The sequence below is a fragment of the Artemia sp. Qi Xiang Cuo genome, chromosome 21 (genome assembly GCF_049724085.1).
Source record: "Artemia sp. Qi Xiang Cuo chromosome 21, ASM4972408v1, whole genome shotgun sequence".
NCBI classification, from domain to species: domain Eukaryota; kingdom Metazoa; phylum Arthropoda; class Branchiopoda; order Anostraca; family Artemiidae; genus Artemia; species Artemia sp. Qi Xiang Cuo.
The window spans coordinates 44,182,438-44,205,823 of record NC_142814.1 but is presented as its reverse complement, the minus strand read 5'-3'; the positions used below and the strand labels follow the sequence as shown (position 1 = coordinate 44,205,823).

At 36.6% G+C, this 23,386-nt stretch overlaps 1 protein-coding gene across 1 annotated transcript in view; it reads left to right on the top strand.

Annotated features, from left to right (window-relative positions):
- Positions 1–1,620: 1,620 nt before the first annotated feature.
- The window catches only part of LOC148939602 (salivary peroxidase/catechol oxidase-like), a 66,142-nt gene continuing 44,376 nt past the window's right edge, over positions 1,621–23,386 (top strand). Inside the window, exons 1-5 of the mRNA XM_089107189.1 lie at positions 1,621–1,805; positions 6,813–6,996; positions 11,229–11,360; positions 15,242–15,333; positions 20,078–20,201. Coding sequence (XP_088963315.1) covers positions 6,822–6,996; positions 11,229–11,360; positions 15,242–15,333; positions 20,078–20,201 — 523 coding nt within the window. The 5' untranslated portion in view covers positions 1,621–1,805; positions 6,813–6,821. The remainder of the gene's footprint in view (positions 1,806–6,812; positions 6,997–11,228; positions 11,361–15,241; positions 15,334–20,077; positions 20,202–23,386) is intronic.

Genomic DNA, 23,386 nt, shown 5'->3' with positions numbered 1-23,386 from the left:
CTTATCTAGAGATTTGGACACTCTTGTGCCTCTTCTTCAACGGTTTCCGAATTTACTGGGTGACACCGAGGCACAACTTGATAAAATGCAAATGAAAATGCAATAAACACGCAATTTTGTGTGCTGTTTTGAAGGATCATAAATCCGTTTTGTTTCTGCTTCCATTTTTTTTTGCTGTGCTAGGGTACGGTACTTGACTTGACTACAGTGAAGTCAGCTATAGTTCACGACTAGTTACTTGGACCTCTTATATTAAATTTCAAAACGTTTGGATTAAATGGAGATAAAACTTTAACTAAACGTTGGATGCAGTCAACTATAGTTCAATTAAAGATCTAAGCAGTCAAAATAAACACCTGCAAATTTCAAGCAGAGCATTACATTTTAAGCTAAAAAAGAATAATAATCATTATCTAACTTGTTATTTAGAGGTTGATTTCCTAACCTTATTTTAAATGCAGCTGACAAATTCAAAAATAATATGTTTATCGATCGAAGGTTAACTGATAATTATGCATAAATGGCGTAAGAATGGTCAGAATAGTGAAAGGGGCTGCGGGCGCGGCTGCAGCCGCGCGCGCAATTTTTTGACTTGCACACGCTTTTAACAACTTGTACTCTTTTTTGGCCTTGATTTGCTGTTTTTTTTTACGTCGGCAGTTGGCAACCCTGATCCAGAGGGAGAAGGGTTAGCACTTGCCCCTCTCTCAGAAATATTTCTACGATTCAAAACTTGTCTTCGAATCCAGGTAAAATAAACTGTCTCTCTTAGAAAACTGGAAGATTGCATAAATTGGTCCTAAATGCAGGTGAAAAAAAAATATTTGGGACATTTATACAAATTCCTCGGGATTTAAACCCCCTTCTTCTTCATTCGTTTTGTACCTCCTTCAAAAAAAGGAACCTCCCTCCCCCTCTCCACGAACAAAACCCTGGACAAAGCCCTGGGGACCGTGTATTTTTAGTCTTTTTGTTGGTTCGCCTAGATGTAAGTTTTTCTGATTTTTTTTGGTGGCGTACTTTTACCATAAACTAAATACAAGGCCGTATCCAGGGGGGCTTTATCCCTTCCCCAGAAATGTTTGCCCGACTCTTAATTTATTTATGTGTTTTTGTTTACCCCCCCCCCCTACAAAATCCTCTTGACCCCCCCCCCCATCCCCCGAAAAAAATCCTGTATACAGCTGTGCCTACAGAACTGAATATGTAGATCTTTTTTATTAAAAAATTATAATCTCTGTTTTTTCTAATTTCTCAAGACGTATAACTGTAAGTTCCCACAACCCAACTCAGACAATTAGGTTTCATTTTCATTGTCCTTGGCTCTTTAAAACGGCTAACTTATTCCACGGTAAGAAAATTTCAGGAATTGATAATACGAATTACAATACAAAAACCTTCAAAAAAGTATCCACTGTCGATTTCAACCACATTCTTAATAGCTTTGAATGCTTAATATGAATCGGCTTGTATATCTTAAGGAGATAATTTGAGAGGAAGTTACAAAAAGAGGGTCCCAGGAGATGGATTGTTTCAGAGAAAATAGAAAGGTGAAAACCTTGTATAGCACTAGGCTGCAGTTGGAATAAATGTTTTGTTCTGTTAAGTATACTTTTCCTAAGTAAATATTTAACTAAATCGGTGTAATTATTGACGGATATTGATTAAACCTGACCTCACATCCGTTTATGATTTTAACTGTTTTTATATTACAATCAAGGGGAAATTGAAAATTTCCCTTTTATTGGCTTATAAATATCAGTTGTGATTCGACATCAGTTGTACCAGGGCAAATTCAATTCCAGGTATGTCTTGTTATGTATATAAGGTACCATGGTTTACAACGTAAACAAAAATGAAAGGTATTGCTAATCATAACCTACCCCAATATTAAAATTATTGTAAATTTGTTTATGTAGTCTTAATATTTAACTGAACGGATTGGGAGTTCTTGGATTCAGTGAACGACCCCTTTGGAGTAAAACTGCACTTACTAGAAGGAAATTTTTAACAGGACCGTCTTTCATTTTGATAATCATCTTTATAAAGTTCCCGTACAATCCAGAACGCACTCGAGAAGTGAAGTTAGGTTAATCATAATGAAATATTCCAAAACAAGATAAAAATATAATACTTTAGTTTATATAGTAATATAATTTGGGCTATATATTTGTACACTGGGGATAGGGGGGGGATAACCTAACATAACTTTACCCCCCCTCCCCTTAGTTAGTGGAAAATCCAGAGGGGGCGAGGGCCCCCCCCTAGCGTAGTCTAGAGTAGTGTAATATACTTAATTAACTCAAGTTTGCGTGAATTAAACTTGCTCCTAACGCAAGTTTTTCGCATCAACCTATTTTGCAACCCCCCTCCCCCTAAAAAAATCCTGGATCCGCCCCTACCCTTAATTGGCAAATATATAGCCCAAATAATACAAGTGCGATGGAATCGGTCTCCCATCATTTGTCTTTTCATCATGTTTTATGTGCTTGAGCGTTTTTCTTTTCACAAACCCAACAATTAAGAAATAAGGATAAAAAACAAATTTAAGTTTGAAAGTATTATTTTTATAGAACAGGTATGTTACTAATTTTTTTTCCGCGGGGACGGGAAGCTTGTTTGTAAAAAAAAGCCTGGTGAATGAAACTTAGAGGGAAAAAATGCGGAATATAAGGAAGTGTAATATCTTTGTGTGCAAATTGTTAATTGGTGCCAATTAGGAGGGGGGGGGGGCATTTTCTTATTCCCTATATTTTGAAAATCACCTTTTTTGGTATTTTCATTTAAAAGAATAAAAAAAAACTTACCCAGTTTCCCCTCTTTCTCCTACACCAGACTTTGAAAAACTTTTTTTTTTTATTACAAAAATGGGAATATCTTTAACTTCGCCAACATTTCGTAAATTAGTACACCCTCCTCCCCAGCCAGTTCCATCCAGTGTTCTCCGTTAAAAACGCGTGCGTATATGCCAAATATATACTGATTTATACAAAATTTACATCACATTACGTCTTAGAAAGTTCCAAGGACATAGGCTAGAGCTGAAAATTTTTACTTGAATAGTTAAAATAAACCAATTTTTTTGCTTCAATTTAAAAATTATGGAAATCGATAAAACATACCAGAAATAAAGGTTATAATAAGCCCAAAAGAAAAATAGGCAGTTTTGCTTGGGAATACACTTTGGGCAAATTCACCGCTCTTCTTAGGACTTTACAATATTTTAAAGGCAGCGACATTTAAAATGTGGTAAGATCCTACTTTAGGGGCTTTTTACGGTAAAATTCTAGCTTCGGAAAGTAGTTGGGTCTGATAAATGAAACTTTCAGGAATGAATCCACGACCGAAAATATACCCTGAAAAGTTATTGCCAAGCAGCTGTGTCAGCCCTCTTTTTACTTCTAAGGCTTAGAATTTTGGCTAGAAGACATGTCTGTATCTGTCTTAATTCTGGCAAAAATAAAATTTTTACCTTAATTTTGAGTGCTGGATATCCTTTTCACTGGCTACAGTTTTTTAAAAATGCAATTCCTTTTATTTCAGTACAATTTTAACCCGTGCCTTCACTTTTATAACACGCAGGATTATATCCCCCCCTTCTGGTTAGTCTCCAATCAATTGCGACTTATAAAAAAAAATGATTAGAACCCCCATTTTCTGATTGAATGAGCATCCTCCGTTTTTAAGACCCTGAGGTGGAGGTGGGGATGAGGGAGGGGCAGTCCCCCCCTACTAAGAAAAAATTCTGCTAATTTTTGGGTTTAACGCTACTCTTTACTTTTATAATAGCAGTGTAAACCAGAAATATTCCCAGAAATCAAGAGGAATTAAATATCAATTTCATATTTTTGATACGCATTTTTAAAATCTCCCCCCCCCCTGAAAAAAGTAACCCCCTCCAAAAAACCTGGGATATGGCCCTGGGGATTATATATCAATTTCTACCTGTAGTTCTCTGATTGTTTAGTGGTTAGGGAGGGAGGGAGATACCTCAAAGGGTGCATTTTAAGGTCAAAACATCCCAACTCTCGTTAAGCCTTCAGATAAATACATAATTAGTTCCAAGGGAGAGACGAGGGGAGGATGGAGGTAAAAATTGATATATGATTCCCAGAGCTTTTGTTTGGGAGAACATTTTTTCGGGGATGGGGGGGGGGGTAAAATTATTTAAAAAAATGCATGGTTTGGTGTTACAATGAATTGTTAGTTGTAGTAACAAATAGTAGTATTTCGTCTCTTGAGAGTAAGAAGGAACACAAGTAGACTTTAGGGTCTGCCCTTCTCCATCACTCCTAAAAGTGTCAATAGCTGCAACATTTTCTATAATTCCCTTTATATTTTCTCTATAATTTGCCAATTTTTGAAATTTTTCAATTATCCCCCCCCCCCTTGATTGTCATCCTTCCTGCACAGGTTGTTCTGTACTGACCAGTTATAGAAAATATGTGACTTCCTGCTCAGAATATAAGCTTCATTTTTCATTACGGGGTTGTTCCACTTTTCCAACATTTTGACATCTTTTTAGGATATTCTAGTAAATTTTTTAAGTTTCCAGTTTAAGTCTGAGTGGAATTAATTTTTTTAATTTTTTACTGCAGTTTGTATTTATGAATCCTTTTGATCGATCCGTTTTCCAAAAGTTTTCCATACAATATTTACTTATATTTCGTGTGTGATTATCAAGGATGCAACAATTTATAAAGCTTCTCATGTGAAATTAACTCCCCCCCCCCTAAGGAAAAATCTCTATATATTATATAGGGGGGGGGGTCTAAAACTTGGTCCTGGATGGCTCAGTTCCTAGTCAAAGTCGCATCCAAATATTGTGGGTAAGGAGTGGGTGTTAGTGAGCCTGAAAATACGCCGACTAATTGTTTTGGCTCACCGCTTTAAAACTCACTCTGGTAAAGAGGACCCTCAGGCACAAATCAAATTTTAGTTGAGGGCATGGTTTCAAAACGCACCCAAAACTTTTCTATTGGCTTGACACTTACAACCTCAAGTCTTTTCGACAAGGGATAAGGGAATAAGACACGATCAAGAATGGACCTTGAAGAACAATGGCTGGACCGAAAAAAGGGCCAAAATCTGTTATGTTCAATCAGTCTGAAACTTTTATGTGTAGTTCCCTGGACCAAAAGGATCTCAAACCACGAGGAGGATGTTATAGAGCCCTAGCATTAGAGGGCCTGGAGATTTAGCCTAAATACTTACATCCGTAAATCCAAAGGCCAGGGGGAGCATGAGGTGCAAGAAAACTTAGGATGAGGATGTGGGCCACCAAAAATTGGGCCCAATGGTATGCCAGCATGAATCTTGAAAATTTTTTTCTGATAAGCTTGAAACTTATATACATAGGTGATTTGGCCATTCTGGACCAACTTTCTAACAAACACAAAAAAAAGATACAGCTCTAGTTCGCCAAAATGAGGTCTGAAAATTAACCATTTCTCCCCCTGATTGACCAAGACTCAGAATTTTCCATTCAGTACACAACAAAAGGAGCAAATTGACTCAGAATAGTTTGAATGAGCTAAAACCCCAAGACAAAACTATTCGTGACGCCCAAAATTTTGTTTCTCCGATTTGAAAATTATTTCTGAGCCAAACTGATGCCAATGCAGAATAAAAAAAAAATTTGGCTGCCATTATTTGCGACACCTAAGAAAAATACTGATTTTTTTTTACAAATGGCTAAAGCCAATGAGTAAGCCATTTCTAAATGGCTTAAGATTTACAGGGCATGTAAATAAAAAAAAAACTAAAGAAAAACGGTTGCCTCGGCTCATTTAGCTAGAGTTTAAGACCCCCCCTCTGACTAACTTGAAATGGCATGACATGGGATAACGACAAGTACCATGATTAACATGAGATGTGGACAGGGATGAGATGGCTCCAATGAAAACATACACACAAAAATGACAAAGCGGTGCTAGTGTATTATACGCCATACACTCAGGCTCTTCGTTTAATTACAACATGTTTCTTTGACGCTCAATCAACAAAAATGAAAATGAAATATAACAAAATATGATGAAAATACAATAATTTAGAAATAAACTTGGGCTATATATTTGCATATTATGAGGGTAGGGGTGGAGGTAAGGTATAGCGGGTCTGCATGCAAAACGTGTTATGTACAATTATTGTGCATATAATGAAGTAAGAATTGTATTCTAACTTCAAACTGTCGAAATACTTAACCTCCCTCCCCCTGCTAATGTGCAAATACGGAGCCCAAGTTATATATTTCCCATTTATTATGTCACTTTACACATTAGACAAATGAACTTAGAAAGCAGAAATAAAAAAAGAAAAAGACTAAAACAATGAGACAAAAATAGAAAGCGTATAAACATTCTTAGAATATTCTACCATAGAGAAATAGAGAAATTACTTGTAAGGAATTCTGTGACTCAAAATTAATTTTTACTGGATTAATTTTTCATGCAAGACAGTTAATCAGGTTGGTTGACCAGTCAGGCAAAACCTGATTGAATTTCAGGCATTATTTTAGTGCCTCACGATTAAAATAGTTGAAATAAAATAGTTAAAAAAGTAGAGCTATTAAGCTTTCTTTTCTGATATACGCTGAAGAAATAATTCAATTGGATAATCAATATGCGTCACAATAATAAACTAATGGGATGCATGCACTATCTAACTCGGAAGCTTAGGACAGTAGCCCCTTTTTTGGTCCTACCATAGAGCAAACTGATTTTCGTAAGATAGTTTATTGAAAATTTAAATTTTGTGTTTGAAAGGTTATGTTTCTTGAAATTTACTTTATAATAATTGTATTTCTCTTGTAGCTCTTAATTATGGCTAAAATCGTACTTATTCTTTTGTCTCTAATTCATGGTCATATTGCAATCGACGAGTTTTTTGAAACAGAAGAGGACGGCATTGGAAACATAACAAGAGCTGGTAGGTCCATCAATGCCAGTCATGGAAAGGGCAACAATGCAGCCCTCGTGTGCCCTTCAATCCTATTTGGTAAGTTGTTTTAGTTTAGGTACTTGTTCAACTGAGCGTACATGAAGAAATAAGCTTTACAAAAATAAGGTTTGATTCCATTTTGTAGGGTTATTAAATAAAAAAATACAAGTTTTTTTAACTGAAAGTAAGGAGTGACATTAAAACTTAAAACGAACAGAAATCATTCCGTATATGAAAGGGGCTGTCCCCTCCTCAACGCCTCGCTCTCTACGCTAAAGTTAGACTCTTTCTCACAACTTTTTTTTAAAACAATAAAGAACTTTAGCGTAAAGAGCGCGGCGTTGAGGAGGGGACAGCCCCTTTCATATACGGAATAATTTCTGTTCGTTTTAAGCTTTAATGTCGCTTCTTACTTTCGGTTAAAAAGAGCTTGTTTCTTTTATTTAATTTCTGAAAGTTTTTGTATTAATACAAATTTTGATTTTGGCTCACCTAACATGAATAATTAACCCCCGACAACACCCCCCTACTACCAAAAAAATCCCCCTCAAAAACGTATTTATACTTCCCAACAACCAATACTATATGTAAACAGTGGGCAAAGTTCATAACTTGCAGCACTTCCCCTGGAGACTGTGGGGATTAATCATCCTCAAATACATAGTAATTATATTTTTCAACCATTCTGACAAAATGGCTATCTCAAAATTTAAATTGGGTATTTTTTTGGAAAAAATGAACGCAGGAGGGGGCCTAGTTGCCCTCCATTTTTTGGTCACTTAGAAAGGGCACTAGAACTTTTAAGTTCCGTTCAAATGAGCCCTCCCGCAATATTTTAGGACCCCTGGGTCGATACGATAACCTCTGGGGAAAAGAAAAGAAAAAAAGTCGATAAATAAAATAAACAGGTATCCATTATATTTCTTCTGGCAAAAAATACAAAATTCCACAGTTTTGCAGATAGGAGCTTGAAACCTCTACTGTAGGGTTCTCTGGTACGCTGAATCTGATGGTGAGATTTTCATTAGGGTTTTATGACTTTTAGGGGGTGTTTCCTCCTTTTTCGAAAATAAGGCAAATTTTCTCAGGCACGTAAGACTCAGGCGTTTCATGGGTAAGACTAAACTTGATGAAACTTAAATATTTCAAATCAGCATAAGAATCTGATTCTTTTGATGTATCTATTGGTATCAAAATTCCGTTTTTTAGAGTTTTGGTTACTATTGAGCCGGGTCGCTCCTTACTTACAGTTCGTTACTACGAACTGTTTGATAATGGAGGAAATGCTGTTTATTTTGACCAACGATCTGGGGCTAAACAAAAACCTTATAGTCCCCGAGCTGAATAGAGAGAGGTAATTAAAGAGAATAGGGTTTTTTTAAGAAGTAATAAAGCATACATCTTTGGATGGAACTGGGTGTAGGACGAGTCTGCACAGTTGTGTTTGTTGACAAAAATATTGAAAAATGGGAAATAATAAGGCAGTGAACTTCAGTAGAAGAAAACAACAAAAAATATATTTTTCAATGAAAACACTCCAAGAAAGTAATCTTTACAAATATAGGTGCGGCAAATGACCCCTGTTATCCCCCCTGTTGTTGCTGCAATACGTTGCTGGCAGTTGTAGTAGCGGTGGAGTATTGGTGAGAGAACCGGTAATATAAAATTGTTAAAGTCTTTAATCAGCTAGATTGGCAAGTTTCACGGACAAAAACTGTATCCAGAGGAGGGTTTGAACTTCCCCCTGAAATGTTTGTCTGACTCGTAAAAACCTAACAAAATGCATATAGACAAACTGTGATACGGTTTTAAAGGTTTTTGTTAAAAATTTAAAAAAGTAACCCCTTCCCCCGAACAAAAATCGTGGATGCGGCCCTGCTCACGGAATCCTCTTTACTCGTCACCACAAGCTTTTTATATTTACTGTTTCCGATTAATAAATGAGTGGAAATGAAAACTCAAGAAACTTAATGTATATATTTGGTAACTTGAGCCTTTGGTACCCCCCCCCATTTTACTCAAAATAATAGACTTATTTTGTCACTGATGTGCCTAAAGGTCGTATTAGACGCTTTCACACTTCGAAGATAATGCCCAATGACCGCTGGATAAGCCGTTTTTAATGGGGCAATCAGCACATGTCCAATTTTACTTTGATCTTCCTGGTCTGATTTGTTTTTACCAATCATCCCATTGAAGACAGCTTAGCAAACAGTATTCGGCAACTATTTCTGAAGTCTGAAAATGTCGTTTCTTCATGCGTGACAGCGAGGGTTTAGAACCTGGGTGCTGTTTTAAGATAGAACCGAAATCCCTAATTTTAATCAAAGATTTAAAATTTCATATTATATTTAAGCAAATCTAACGGTAGATACCATCTGTAACATGGCGCTAAAGAAAAAAAGAAGAAGAAAAATGAAAGAAAATGTTACTTATGTAAACGAAACAAATGGGATAAACAAAATTAACGATGAAAAAATACTTTAGAATCATTGTCAAACTTTCAGAGATAATATAGTTCAGATTTCAGGCACTGGTTTTCAGAAGCACAACTAGGAATCTATTTCATTTCGTTATTGTGGTGGGGGCAAATTAGTTTTTCTTTAATCTTTCCCAAGACCGTATCCAGGGGGGTAAGGGGTTTTGAACCCCCGAAATGTTTGTCCGACTCGTAAAAATGTAACAAAAATGAATATAGACACATTTGTGATGTGTTTTTAGTTTTTTTCTGTAACCCCCCCCCCACCTGAAAAGATGTTTTTGTAAAATCCCCCACCCGAAAAAAAGTCATGGATACGGCCAGGATATTCACAAAAGATCTTACAAACCTGTCGTCCAGCAGGCTTCGCTGCTAATGGTTTTGTAACATGATTGAATTGTAATTTGACATCATCAGAAACAGAGATCTGCATACGAAAATGATGACACTTTTTTGCGGTTATGCAATGACAGATTGATCAATGACGGATAAAGATTACACCTCACTCTAATCGATAAGACAACAGTGAGGAATTATCTGAAGAACAAACTACAAAAGGAAAACACGGTGATACTTTTTATGATGACAGATAAAAAACAAATTAAATTTGTGATATGAGAGCGAAAAGATGAGGGATCAAAACAATTAAACTTGGCCAATCAAAAGCAGTACTGTAGCATCACTTTAGTAAAGAGCCTTCAATGCGTTATTTGTATTTTATTTTTCCCCTTGCCAATTTGTAACGAAAGTTATAAAAAAAATGGGAGAGGTTCTGAATTGGAAATTCAAAGTCATATGCTTTCTTTAATTGTAAAAGTGATCAGATACAGTCTTGCCCTCTCTTTCGCTCACTTATCGCTACTCCCCACTCCTTGATACTCTAAGACATTCGATAAAATTTGAAACTATGATTATGTTCAGAATAGTCAATAGGTCCAGCAGACTTGGCTAATTAAGCTTGGCCGATAGGAGGTAGTGCTATAGCGTCACTTAAGTAAAGGGCTATGTAAATCCAATGTGTTCATTTCTTCCCCTTGGCCACTTTGAATAGAAATGTTGGCCCAAGAACTTTGGAGGGGTACATTAAACTGGAAATTCAAAGTTCTAATACCTGTTATATGCGTAAAAAGTAATTAGAGACATCCTACCCATCATTTTTACTCTATTTTCTTCTCCTCTCGTACTTAACACTCTAAGTCATTTGGTGAAAAATGAAATAGAGAGTTTGTCCAGAATAGTCGAAAGTCCAATAAATATGGCTCCTGGAATACCAGAGCCCTTCAGGGCTAAGGCCCTAAAGTGCAAATTTCCTGTTTTTTTTATGATTGACTAGGCTTGAAGATTAATATTAAGCAGACTGAGTCACTTGGACTATGAATAAATGAAGGTTACAAGGAGGGGCATATCCACGGGGGTAAGGGTTTTTAATTATTATATGACTTTTCTTCTGTTTGTCTTCGGTCTTAATATGGTTCTTTACTTTTTTTCTGAAATATTTATTTGTTTATGAAAATATATTCAGAAATTTATTTATTTATGAAAATGATAGAAAAACGAGGACACTTCTTGCAGGATAGTCAAGGCAAAATAGCCCTATTTTCGATAAAAACTGCATAATTTTGCAGCAAAAGAAAAAAAGACAATGGCACTCTATTTGATGACAGACTAGAGTAAAGAGACTTATGACGATGATCGAAAAATCACAAAACGCTGAAAAAAGCTAACGTTTCTACAAAATGTCGACACTGGCCGAGGCCACTTGGAACAGCAAAGCTAAGCCTATTACATTCCTTATATCCTTTTTTTTTAGGTCGACCAAGTTCTTGCAAATCAGCCACTCAGTGCGCTCCCTGGTATTTAGACATATTACAAGGACCTTCAATAACATGCCCCGGAGGAGGTACTTTTAGTATGTGCTGTCCAAGTATATTTTCTAACAGAGGTAAGTCCAGGGGCGTAGCTTCAGCATTTCATTTGGGGGGGGGGGTAAATCCGGATAGTCAAGGGGCATGGACTATATGATAATTTTTCCCTCCAAATTATTAGGGGGCAAATGCCCCCCTTATCCTTCCCAAACAACGTTACTGGGTAATTCAATCATTTGGGACGCTCAAAAATGGGTTGACTCTGCTTTTTGTGCTTTGACATTTTAATGTCGAAGCGCTTTATCCAGTCTTGACTTTTTAATTTCATTAACTTTTTCAAAAGTCAATGTAGTTATCTAACCACGAACACGCTAATTATTAAGTTTATTGTAAGAATTGTAAAATATACGGGCCTTGCACATTAATTACATGAACTACATTAAAAGATAATAAAGTTTTCAATTTCTTAACATTTCCTAACTAATTTTTTTTTTGTACGACAAAGTAATATTCTAAATCCCAAGAGCTTCTTGGCGGTTGAAGATAGGTTATTTCAGTAGCCAATTTGATTAAGTGTGTACGCAAGCGAATCAAACTCGTGAGTAGTAACTAATAAACTTGTTGAACATTTTCGATCGAATGATTAGAAAATTGTCATCAAAATCAGCGATGTATCTTCCTTAATTTTTTTTTTATACATTTGGGTTTTTGCGTGTGCATTGTATATTTTATTAATCCATATGTTTTTTATATCTCTTATAGATTTAATCATTATGATAAGAAAACTGGGATCATTTTGACATGTCTTTTAATCATCAGCCAAGGCAAAAAAATGAGAGAGAGAGAGGGAGAGAGAGAAAGAAAGAAAGAAAAAAGAGAGAGAGAGGAATGAAAGTCATTCGTGCGTTCGTAGATGTCTAAAAGGACAACCTGATTACAATAGAAAATAACAAGTTCAGTGATGAGTAAATTGAGTTTTGAAAAAAATAAGCGAAACCGTAACTAAATAGATCATGAAAGTGAGGAACTATTGAATTTATTCTTTTAATTACCTCAGCCTACTAGAAACGATGATGTAAGGGTCGGGCTAGAATGTGATGCGACTTCGTTGCGCATTTTCCTACACAACCGCTTAAAATCCAACAGCTTACAAGAACACTGTCCCCTATAAATTAGCAGCCTGCTTAGTTAATACCAGAGTTTCGTATTTTTTCAAACGGAAAAAATCCCTTTTTTTGCAGTATCTACAATGGGTAACAAAAAAAAAATTCCGAAAACCGTCCGGGGTTTTTCAGATGAACTAGACCACTTTTGATGCTCTGAGTCCGAAAATGACCTTGGTTTTGCTCAATCAGGTCAGGATTTTTTGCTACAGAAATTTTTCAAAAGTCCATTTTGCGTAAAAAAAACAACTAATTTCTGCAGATAATCAGCTGAGAAACCCTTGACAATTTTTTCCGTTTTCACAAAGAAATAACAGTCAACGTATCCAAATTCAGTTTTTCTCCATCAAATTGATGAGCATTATTCATAATATTAGTAAAAGAATGAGCGTTACGTGACATAAAATTTTAGAGTTCACGGCATAAATCGACGTTTCTTCGATTCCTGTGTGTAAGCAGCTGCTGGGTATGTCTCTCGTCAGCGACCATCAGTAGTGCAAGTGCACCATCATAACTGCGTCCCAACGTCGCTAGTACCTCTCCTCCATTTAATGCTTGTCCTGATGGAACCTTTCTCCCTGCTCATCACTCATCGCCCCTAGGTTTTCAGGAAACTTCTCTATGTGTGAGAACATGAAGTGCATCCTTATACTCAACAAACATCCGAGTTTTTGGATGGCCTCTATCATGCTTCTTACGAATAGGGCGTGGTTTGCTGCCTTCGTGTTGCCCAGAAAAATGTTCACCACCTGCGCAAACGATTCCAAGCAGCGCACTCTAGCATATTCATTGAGTTTTGGAACTGTGTGTTCTTTATGACTTGCCGTATCAGTGGGCCATCAAAAATGCCGGCCTGCAGCCTCTCGATAGTCAGTCGTGAAAAGACTCGGAACAGGTAGTTGAAGCATCTCCCATCCTTGTCCAGAGTGTGTGTGAACTATTTCGTTAATCCAAGCTTCATGTGTAGAGGTGGGACGAATATCATCTTCCGGTCATCAAGAAATTCGTTTATAATGTTTCTCGCCCCAGGCAATAACTATTCTCGCGCCAGCCACTCTGTAAACAGTGCTGGGCTCTGTATCAACTGTCCCACATACATCTAAAGCATGGGTACATCGTGAACTCTGACTGCTAATCAAGTAGAAAGTTCACCATCTTGAAGTTGACGCAGATGATTCATTGGTGCTCCTCATATTGGATTTTGTCGATCATGTACTTCACTGCTTCATATTTCTCTTTGAGTGCTGTGGAGTGTGTAAGAGCGATTGAGGTGAACTGTTGTTGAGGAGCAGACACTTCAAAGAGTGCTTGTTGCTGTCAATGAAGAATCACAAATCTCTTGCATCGTATTGAGGAGCGCCAAGTTTATCAAGAAGATCGGCGACATCTCAGCAGTGCGCGAAGTCTTCCTCCTGACAGAAGTAGCCCACGTAGTCCTCATGCCTTCTTCAAAAGGAAGTGATACGCGCGTCCTTACCAAGTAGATTTTTCTCTTTGAGTCTTTTCTTCTGAGGAAGTCTTCGGCAAGCTGAGATACCGAACCAAATCATTAAGCTCAAATTGTGAAAAGGGCTGGGGACCATCTTGTATTTTATGCTCCTCTTCTGTATATCCTCCCTCGTCTCTACTGGTAGCCTCGTCGTCACTGTTGAGAAGCTCTGTGAACGTTGATACAGCAATTTCTTTGTAGTGAGAAACTGGACGGCGGGCAGATGGAATGTTGGAATACTGAAGGCTGTGCCAATTTTTCCGGTTGATTCCAGTAGTATTGATGGCGCAAAAGCAACAATCCGATGCATGGTCTAACGGCTCCCTCCAAACCATCAAAATCCCAAACTTCAGTGAAGTTTTCTCTCCCTTCGTTGACCACCGAAGGTATTCAACGCACGTCTCGCACACCAAGTGCGGTGCCCAGGACTTATCCTGGTCACCCAGCTTGACTTCATAGTAAGCCTTTGTAGGTGCGCTTTACCAATCCTATAATGTTCTTCTTGTCCACTGACCGTTCTTCTTGTACCTGGAGAAATCTGAGGAAGGTAAAACAGGAAGGGTTTGCGAAAGCATAGGTTGGCTGGCCCCAGCCCCCCATTGCACTTCCTGGCTGAAGGGCCACGAAACGGAGATCAGCACCGCCGGTTTGGACCTTAAGGGTCTAGTGCCGCATCCTTTACCTTTTTCTTTTTACTGACCGTGTGTAATCTCCGTAGTTGTAGCAGAAAAGTCAGGATCATTCTTGCATGACCGTCGCGCCGAAGCCATATCAATCAGCGGAAAGAGATTGAAAATCGCAGGTTAATTTCAGGCAACGAAATTTAGAATAAATTTGATTGGCTAAGGGTTAATTAAATAACCTTGTAATCACGAATATACTTATGCAGCTACTTGAGAGAAATATGCTAATGCTGTAATATAATATATTCTTCGAGAAAAATATGATTAAACTCAAAACCGCTGATACTAGCATATGTGTAGCTCGTCAGGTAGCCTTATGGTTGTATTTCAAAAAGTTGAACTGATAGAACAAAATGAATGTGATGTTCAGACTCAGTACATTGAAATTAGTCTATATCAGTTGAGATACCCCTATCGATTTTTTGGCTATTACCCAATGCTATTATTTTGGCTAAAAATTAATAGATCTAGCAATCTTTAGAACCAGAATTTTTCTTAGAATCAGAATTTTTCAGAAACTATAAAGCCAAATCCTTAGAACCAGTATATAATTCTTAAATAACTCATATAATCATTCTATATTACTGTCTAATACAATTATTTCACGTTTGAATTATTTTCAGCCGTATCTGCAAGGACACAGAAGCCGTCGGTATTTTCGGAAGACGGGAGAGTTTTGCTGGCAAAAATGAGCGAACACGGAAAGAAAATTGTTGTAAGTATTCCTCTACATTAGAATATTTCTAAACTTTTCACTCTGACAAATAGAAACGTACAAAGCAGTATGAGGATTTGTCTTAGAGTTAGCACTTCACCAAGCACTATCTTCGATGTTCTGCAGAACTCACATTTTGCTTGTACGGTTCTGTTTGAAAAAAAAAGAATAAAATCAAAATCAAATAAATATTACAAAGAGCCTCTGCACAGTGCATACAATGTCCCTTTAGTATTTTCTGCCATAGTATTTGCTGTTTCATCTTGTATATTGTAGATAATCCTTCCTCACATAACCATAAAAGAAGTTCTGTTTTCTGAGCAACACAGCAGTGCTACTTCGCACAACAAAACGTGAGGCAAACCCCTCTTATAACAAAGCACTCCGAAACATGTACTCTCGCATTACAGTCTGAAAGCACTTCTTGCATTGTCCAGGAATGGCCACCCTTAAATCCCTTAATTGTCTGATCCTGCTTTTAGCCATATGCCCTATCCGATATTCTTGTTAATACTGTTGAAGACAGCTAGCCAGTTGTTATTCCTCCCTACCTCCCCTACCTCACGCTTTAATAAGAGTATCCTTGCTGATCAGTCAGTTACTTCCTCTTATCTTGTCTTTGCTTGTCTTAATATGTCTTTTGTTTGATATGCAAATGACGCTTCGAGGTTGAGCCGTACTACATAGCATATTAGCGAGGTCTTTTCCTCAATGCCGTTTGAGCGTGGAAAGCTTGCTCTATGAGCCCAAGTCGTATTTTACAACTTGAAACAAAAATTTGTTGAAGATACTCCTCCTTAAAAGTTCAATTACTCAAATTAATCGTCGAGTTCCGCTTTTTGATGTTTTTTTCTTTTTTTTTTTGTTAAAAGCAAGCTCCGCTTAAACTTCGTCTTCCTACAATTTAGAAGAGCTCTTGTGTTTCTTACAAATTACACCTCTCTGGAAAATTTAAAACGTTTAACTACAATCTGTTTTCTTCTGTTCCTTAAAATTTGTTCTAAGCCTCCCAGCCCTATATATTCATTATCCTTTACTTGTGAGCAAGAATAGTATTCATGATCACATTATATCTGTAGAAAGCAAACCGTCCGTTTATACTGCTCGCTATTAAAGCAAAACTGTCCTTGGTCTCCAGTATTGAACCCGAACCCTTTTTTTAAGTAATTACATAATAATAATATAATAATACAACTTCAATAGTGGTTGCTTAATAAGAATTTATGTATGAGAAAAAGTACATATTTTCTGATGACTTCTTCTGAAAAACCTGAACAATGCTTCCTGATAGGCTATAAAACATTGTTGCTAACTTTCAACTAAAATTCTTTTAAGATCTGATGATTGTACGTTTTAGTTATTTTTATAGGGTATATTGTGTAGTTTAGGGGAGTAGTTAAAGTTTGGATAAGGTGGGTTATTTCTTTCGATTTACAAGGAAATATTTGAAAAGTCTTGAGACACATCAATTGTTCTGTTGATTTATTAGGATGTTGTAACTTGGGGTCACAGAAAAAATTACTTTTACAAGAAAAGGGGCCACTTTCTTTAACGCATAAATGTTCCAAGGCAGGTCAAATTAATTTTATATATGTTCTGCAAACTTACAAGCTCTCGATCAGATTTGTTGTTGACGTTACATGATTTAGTGCTCTTTGATATTTATCTTGGGAAGGTAGGATGTAAATCTTAAAATATAAGCCACTCAGTTGCACAATACATAGAAAGATCAGTCACTGGACCTCAAAATATCAGAAACGAATCTAGCTCACACATATTCGGTGGTACATTCAGCTAAACTCACAGATATTCTATAACTTCCAAGCTTTTGCTCCAAGCTAATCTATGGCTTAGCAATCATTGATATATTGTCAAGACACTAAACTGTAAGTCTGAGAATATGAGTTTTTATTTACGGAGCATCTATAAATTTGTTCCAATCAGCACCAGAATCTTAAAGTATTAAACTTGATTCAGACACATTCTATTATGCAACGCGTTGATGTTTTTGGTGTTCTGCGATTCGAAGGCTCATACTCAAAAACTTATGTTCTCTCACTTAGCATCCTTTGGTATATATTTAAGAGGAAAAACCTTCAATGATGGTTCTTATAGCTTTGGTATATGTATAGCAAGTATCAAATCAGTTTTTCACAATCTAGGAGGAGGGATAATTTTTTTCTAGTTTTTGTCAATAAAACTACTAAAAACAGCAAACTTTCAATGAAAATTCCATAAAGGATATTTCAAAATCGAAGGGGGTAAAACTCAGTAGTTTAAGCGGGGGGAGGTTTTTTTCCTATTCATCCTCGATGGACGCCCTGATCTATATTCTGATGATCTGCTTATTCCACTTGCTGTGTTTCTTGTGAGATACGTTAGTTTTAGAATAATTTTCAGCGACTTACAAATATATTCTTTATTTATTGGGGCTATACGAAGGTAAGGAAATAATTTTTCAAAATTGCTCGATCGTCTCCTTATTTACCTCATGCATATGACCTTTCATTGAAAACAAATTATCTGTTTCTGTTGGTTCCCAGAATGAACTCTCTTGCCATTCTTAACTACTTTGATTTATTTCAGTGTGCACAAATTTGAGCCATCAGGGTGGGTGCTATTAGCAGTGCTCGAGGTGGCTACTGAGCCAGTCTATGAAAGATTTGAGATGGGAACAATCTAAGTCAGTCACTAGAGTAAAACTCACTAGTGGCAAAACATAAGTACGGTGCCATTCTAGAACTACTAATAATCAAGTTATATAATCAATCAAACTTGAAAAGAACTGAAATGCTACTACTGCTACTACTAACAGCTCATCGCAGTACCAAGCCGCCTGAGACCATACAGCTACAGAGCTCTTCCTCCATACCAATCTATTTAAAGCCCTCCTCTCTACACCCTCCAAGGAAATTCTCATTTCTCTTAAATCTTTCCTTACAACTTCCTCCCACCCTAACCGAGGACGAAGTGCTTTTCATTTAGTCCCAGACCGCAGGCCGAAAAGAATAATCTTTGGCAATGTTTCATCCTTCATGCGCAGAAGGTAACCTAGCCATCTCAAGCTTTCTCTCGTTATAGCCCAAGAAAGCAGGATTGAACCTCATTTTTCGTACAGCCTACTGTTTAAAATACGGTCAGTCAGTCGGGTACCCAAAACAGTCCGTAGGCAATTTCTCTGGAAAACATATAGCAAATGTCTTCCGTTTTTCGGAGCGCCTATGCTTCAGGACCATGCTTGACCACTGTCACTACTGTGGCTTCCAATATTATAATCTTGGTCCGCAAATTTATATTCTTTTCCCTCTAAACATTTTCTTAAACTGGGAAAAAACACCCTGGGTCTCAGCTATTCTACTTTAACATCTTCATTGCACTCACCGTTTTTAATAATAATACTACCTAGGTAAGTGAAGCTGTCAACTTGATCGATCTTTTCGTTACCCAAGATCCCTTTCATCTTCACTTATTTCTATCCTTAACGGCTTAGTCTTCTTAAAATAATTTTCAAACCAATTCTAGCACCCTGAACTCGCATAACCTCTAAAAGTTCATTTATTTTGCTCATACTTTCATCTAGGATCCTTGAATCATCAGCATACTTTAAGACCAGGGAAGTTTTAGCTCCCCATTTGATTCCGTATTCTCCCATTGCCTTTGCTGTGCTCCTTAAGACAAAGCCCATCAAAATGATCTGTATAAATGGGGATAGAACACAGCACAGCTTAAAGAAGAAAACAATACGCATTGGACTTTACAGTCCCTAAAGGCGGTGCTGATCTCCGTTTCTTGCTCCTTCAGCCAGGAAGTGCAATGGGAGGGTCGGGGGCCAACCATCCTATGTTTTCGCACACCCTTCCTGTTTACCTCCCCCAGACTTCTCCATGTACCCATTTAAAGCTGGGTCGATTCTGGCTGAGCTTACAGAGTCACGCCACTGACCCCCGTTCCTCAGCCCAGATTAACCCCTGATTTAAGGCGAAACCAGCTACTAGCCTCATTTCCTACTTTAACATCAGCTATAATAATGAACAAATAAAAGAAACTTAACACAAACAGAGATTACAATAAGTAAGAAGGTCAATTGTTTTGCAAAAAAAGTTAAAACAGCTGACCACAAAGGAAAATAGTTGAATGTCATCCCTCTTAAACTTCTTAAAGGCTAGAGTGTCTTTCAAGCTTTAAAGAAACTGAACGGACTAATTTAAAAATTCAAAATATATCGTTCTAATTAAAGTAAAAATGCCACTTTAGACTTGGAAATGGCCTGAGGGGTGACTTATCTCATATTTGTGATGGCGTCCTTGTCCGTGCTGCTACCTCTATAAATTTTTTTTTTAACTGAGCCACCGTCTAATGTCTCAATAAAAAAACAGGAAGCCATAAGGTTTTTGAGTGGGGTTTCCACTTGCCGTCAAATCTCCTTTGTGTATTTATAATTATATCTGTGATAAAAATTTATAGCAATATTTTGCAACATCAAAAATTATTTTATATAAAACCTGGTGTAGAAACAATGCTTTTTCCAAAAATAGGAGGCTATAGCCCCAGCCCTCTCATTCGCTCCTAAATCTGGAATGAATATTTTCACGATACCCTTTTTATAAACTTAATGACTACGAAAAACTTTCAAGTAACTCACCAATATTAGAGCCCCCTCCTTCTGAACCAATATCCTCGGTAAGACATAGTACTTTGGTGTGATGTTAATAATCTGCAACTGAATGAATGTAATTTGTTTTAGGCCTCATCTGCAAGACTTTCAAGGTCACAGGCGTCGAAAGGAAAGAAGACAAAGCAACAAACTGATTTTGTAAAAAGCACTGATTTAGCGCTTAATGTAGTTGATGCTACAAGGGCGCTGAAAGGTAAGATTCCTTTGAAGCTTTATAAGAATTACAAGTAACAAAAGGAAACTCATAGACTAGAAATTATAGTATATCTCCCGGATAAATTATTGCCAGTGCCATTTTGTGCCACTGAGTTCAGGTGGAGTGATGATAAATTTAGCCCAACTATATCATCGATGCACTATAAGCTACATTTATCTCCAACAGTAAAACAAAAAAAAAATCATCTAGGTAAAGTATATGTTACCATCATTTTATCACATAATAAGCACTTGAAATTACTACCTACAAATGCAGAGTGGATTTTCAAAGGAAGCCGCAAAGGGTTCGTAAGACCAACAAATTTTCAGTTTTATTGCCCTTAGTGCCCTTGAGTGACTAAATGGATCAGGGGGTACCCAATCGCTGTTTTGCGTCTTCTGAGCCCCAAGACCTTTTTTTGGCCAACTGTGATAATGGACTAAAGTTTTGCGATGGTTATTTTAATTTTCTAAAGTGGAATAATTGGTGAATAAATGCCCCCTCCAAAATTTTACTACCACTGACATGATATGATCCCCCCTATGGGAGAAAAATAAAGATAAACAAACATATTCTGTAACCCGATAAACATGATTTTTTTTTATTTTCACACTCAGGGCATAAAATTTACTAAAAAGAATTGGTAAAGTTGGAGGTATAATTTTTATCAATTAATAAATTTTAGGGGTAGAGGATTCTCACAATTTTTTTGAAGTTATAAAACTTGCTTATATAATGACATTTGACAGACATTTTTAAAACTAACGTATTTTACTTCTTTGAAATCACAATGGACATTGTTCCTTTTTATCGTATTTATTTTGTTAATGCTATTTACAAAGGGTAAAAATATTAAAATTAAAATTCTTTAGTTTTTCAATAAAATTCTTTAGTTTTAAGTTTATGCCAATTTCTTTGCTTTGATGACTTGATAACTTTTTTTGTATTTTTGTCCGTTTTTTATCTCATGTTAAGAGTAATGTAAAATTGAAGCCAGTTACGGCCCATCGTAAACACGCTGTCTTTGCGCTAAAATATTTACAAAACAATGCTTCTAAAATCACACTTTAAAGGTGTACCACACAATTTTTTTCTTAGGGTTGACCTAAAACATTACAAATGACTGTTGTAGATTGTGATGCATAAATATTCATGAGGGGTATCCACTTAGAATATTGTTCCTGGAGAATGATCAAACTCCTTCTATCTTTTTGCATGCGCTGATTCTTTGTGCATGTCGCTTGTTTCAAACTAAAGTCATGCACTAAGAGGTGAGCTACCAGGTCAATTAGTGCACAAATTAGACATCTTGTCAAGGCACAATCTACCATACAGTGGGATTCTAGGAATAGATTCTTCTCTGTATATTAATCTGAAGTACCTCCACCAAAAATAGAGAAAATTGGCTAAAAAATTGCGCAGTTAGGTCGTTAGTTCCTCTCTCTGCACATTAAAGATATATTAATTTCTTTCTAATTTTTGGTATGTAAACTATGCAATATTTATGTGACTGTTAATAAAATTTAATTTATTTCACATCGAAAGGGTATATGTTTGGTTATTTCAATAAGGGGTAGTTTAGGACACATGGAGAAACAAGGAAGCGTGAGTCACAGAATGGCTCTAATTTTCTTCGGGTGTGTGGGAAATGATGATTTAGAGGACTTTACAAATTTTTTTTTTCTCAAATTAGATTATTTATTTAGCATAAAAAAAATCCAAACAAATTTACAGCGGCCATCTACAAAAACCCGAAGGTTTGTTTACGATGGCTGCAAATCCATTATCACAAAGCTCTACATCCACATAAAAACTATCTTTTTACGGGGAAAAATCAGCACTTGAACTGAATCAACATAAAGAACATCTCCTACTCTAAAAGGATTACACTCTAGAAATCGCAAGTGAGAAATATCACACATCATCCTTAAAACATCCACTCAAAAAAAAAAAAAAAAAAAAAAAAAAAAACAAAAAAAAAAAAAAGATATATCTAACCAAATTAACTATGAAAAAATCAATAAGCATCAGCTAGGCTATAGAGCCAACTCCGTGCGCTTTGGCTGGGTAATTTTGCGAAAATGCGACCAATATCTGTCCAAACAATTTTCATACTAAACATTAATCAAATTCAAAATTCTGATGAGCCCTAAATGGAAGGTTTTACTTGGAAATATTTTGCTAGATTTAAGGTGCTTTTGCGGGTAATTTTACAACGACTTGGGTATACTGTTTGGTCCTAGGGAGTTGGATGGATGTGTAAGGTGAGAGCCTCGTTCAAGTGCACATTTGTCTCAATTGCTGGATTAGGACGACAGTTGTTGTTTTTTTTTTTTTTTTTTTTTTTTTTTTTTTTTTTGCCAAGTAATTATCTCTTAAACATAATATGAATCCAGGTTGGATCTAGTGCTGGTGGAGGAATCATAAAAATTCCTCCCCGACGGACCTTAACCCTGGTCCAGGTTTTACCTGAAATTGATGATTATTTGGTTAATTTATCATTTATTTTAAAAAGATATTTTAATATAATTTCTCGCAGTTTGAGTTGCTAGGGGTTTCAAACAAGCTTGAGGAGCTTTAAATTGGTAATTGGTCCAGATACCAATAAAAGATATATCTGGATGTGTGTTCGTTTGTTCCAGAATGGTCTCTCAGTGACCTCTGGGAGTTGATTGTGGAAGCATTGAAACACTGTTTGTATGTAATTTGTAATAGCTTGACTGGTATGCATGTATTTCACAGGTTTGACCTGACATAGGGTTACCATATAGATCTTATGGTAGAGGCGCCACCGTGCTGGGTAAAGAATGTAAAGCCTCGAAACCCGTTAAGGCCGGTGGTATTCTTCTGATGAGCCCTAAATGGAAGGTTTTACTTGGAAATATTTTGCTATATTTAAGGTGCTTTTGGGGGTAATTTTACAACGACTTGGGTATACTTTTTGGTCCTAGGTAGTTGGATGGATGTGTAAGGTGAGAGCCTCGTTCAAGTGCACATTTGTCTCAATTGCTGGATTAGGACGACAGTTGTTTTTTTTTTTTTTTTTTTTTTTTTTTTTTTTTTTTTTTTTTGCCAAGTAATTATCTCTTAAACATAATATGAATCCAGGTTGGATCTAGTGCTGGTGGAGGAATCATAAAAATTCCTCATCGACGGACCTTAACCCTGGTCCAGGTTTTACC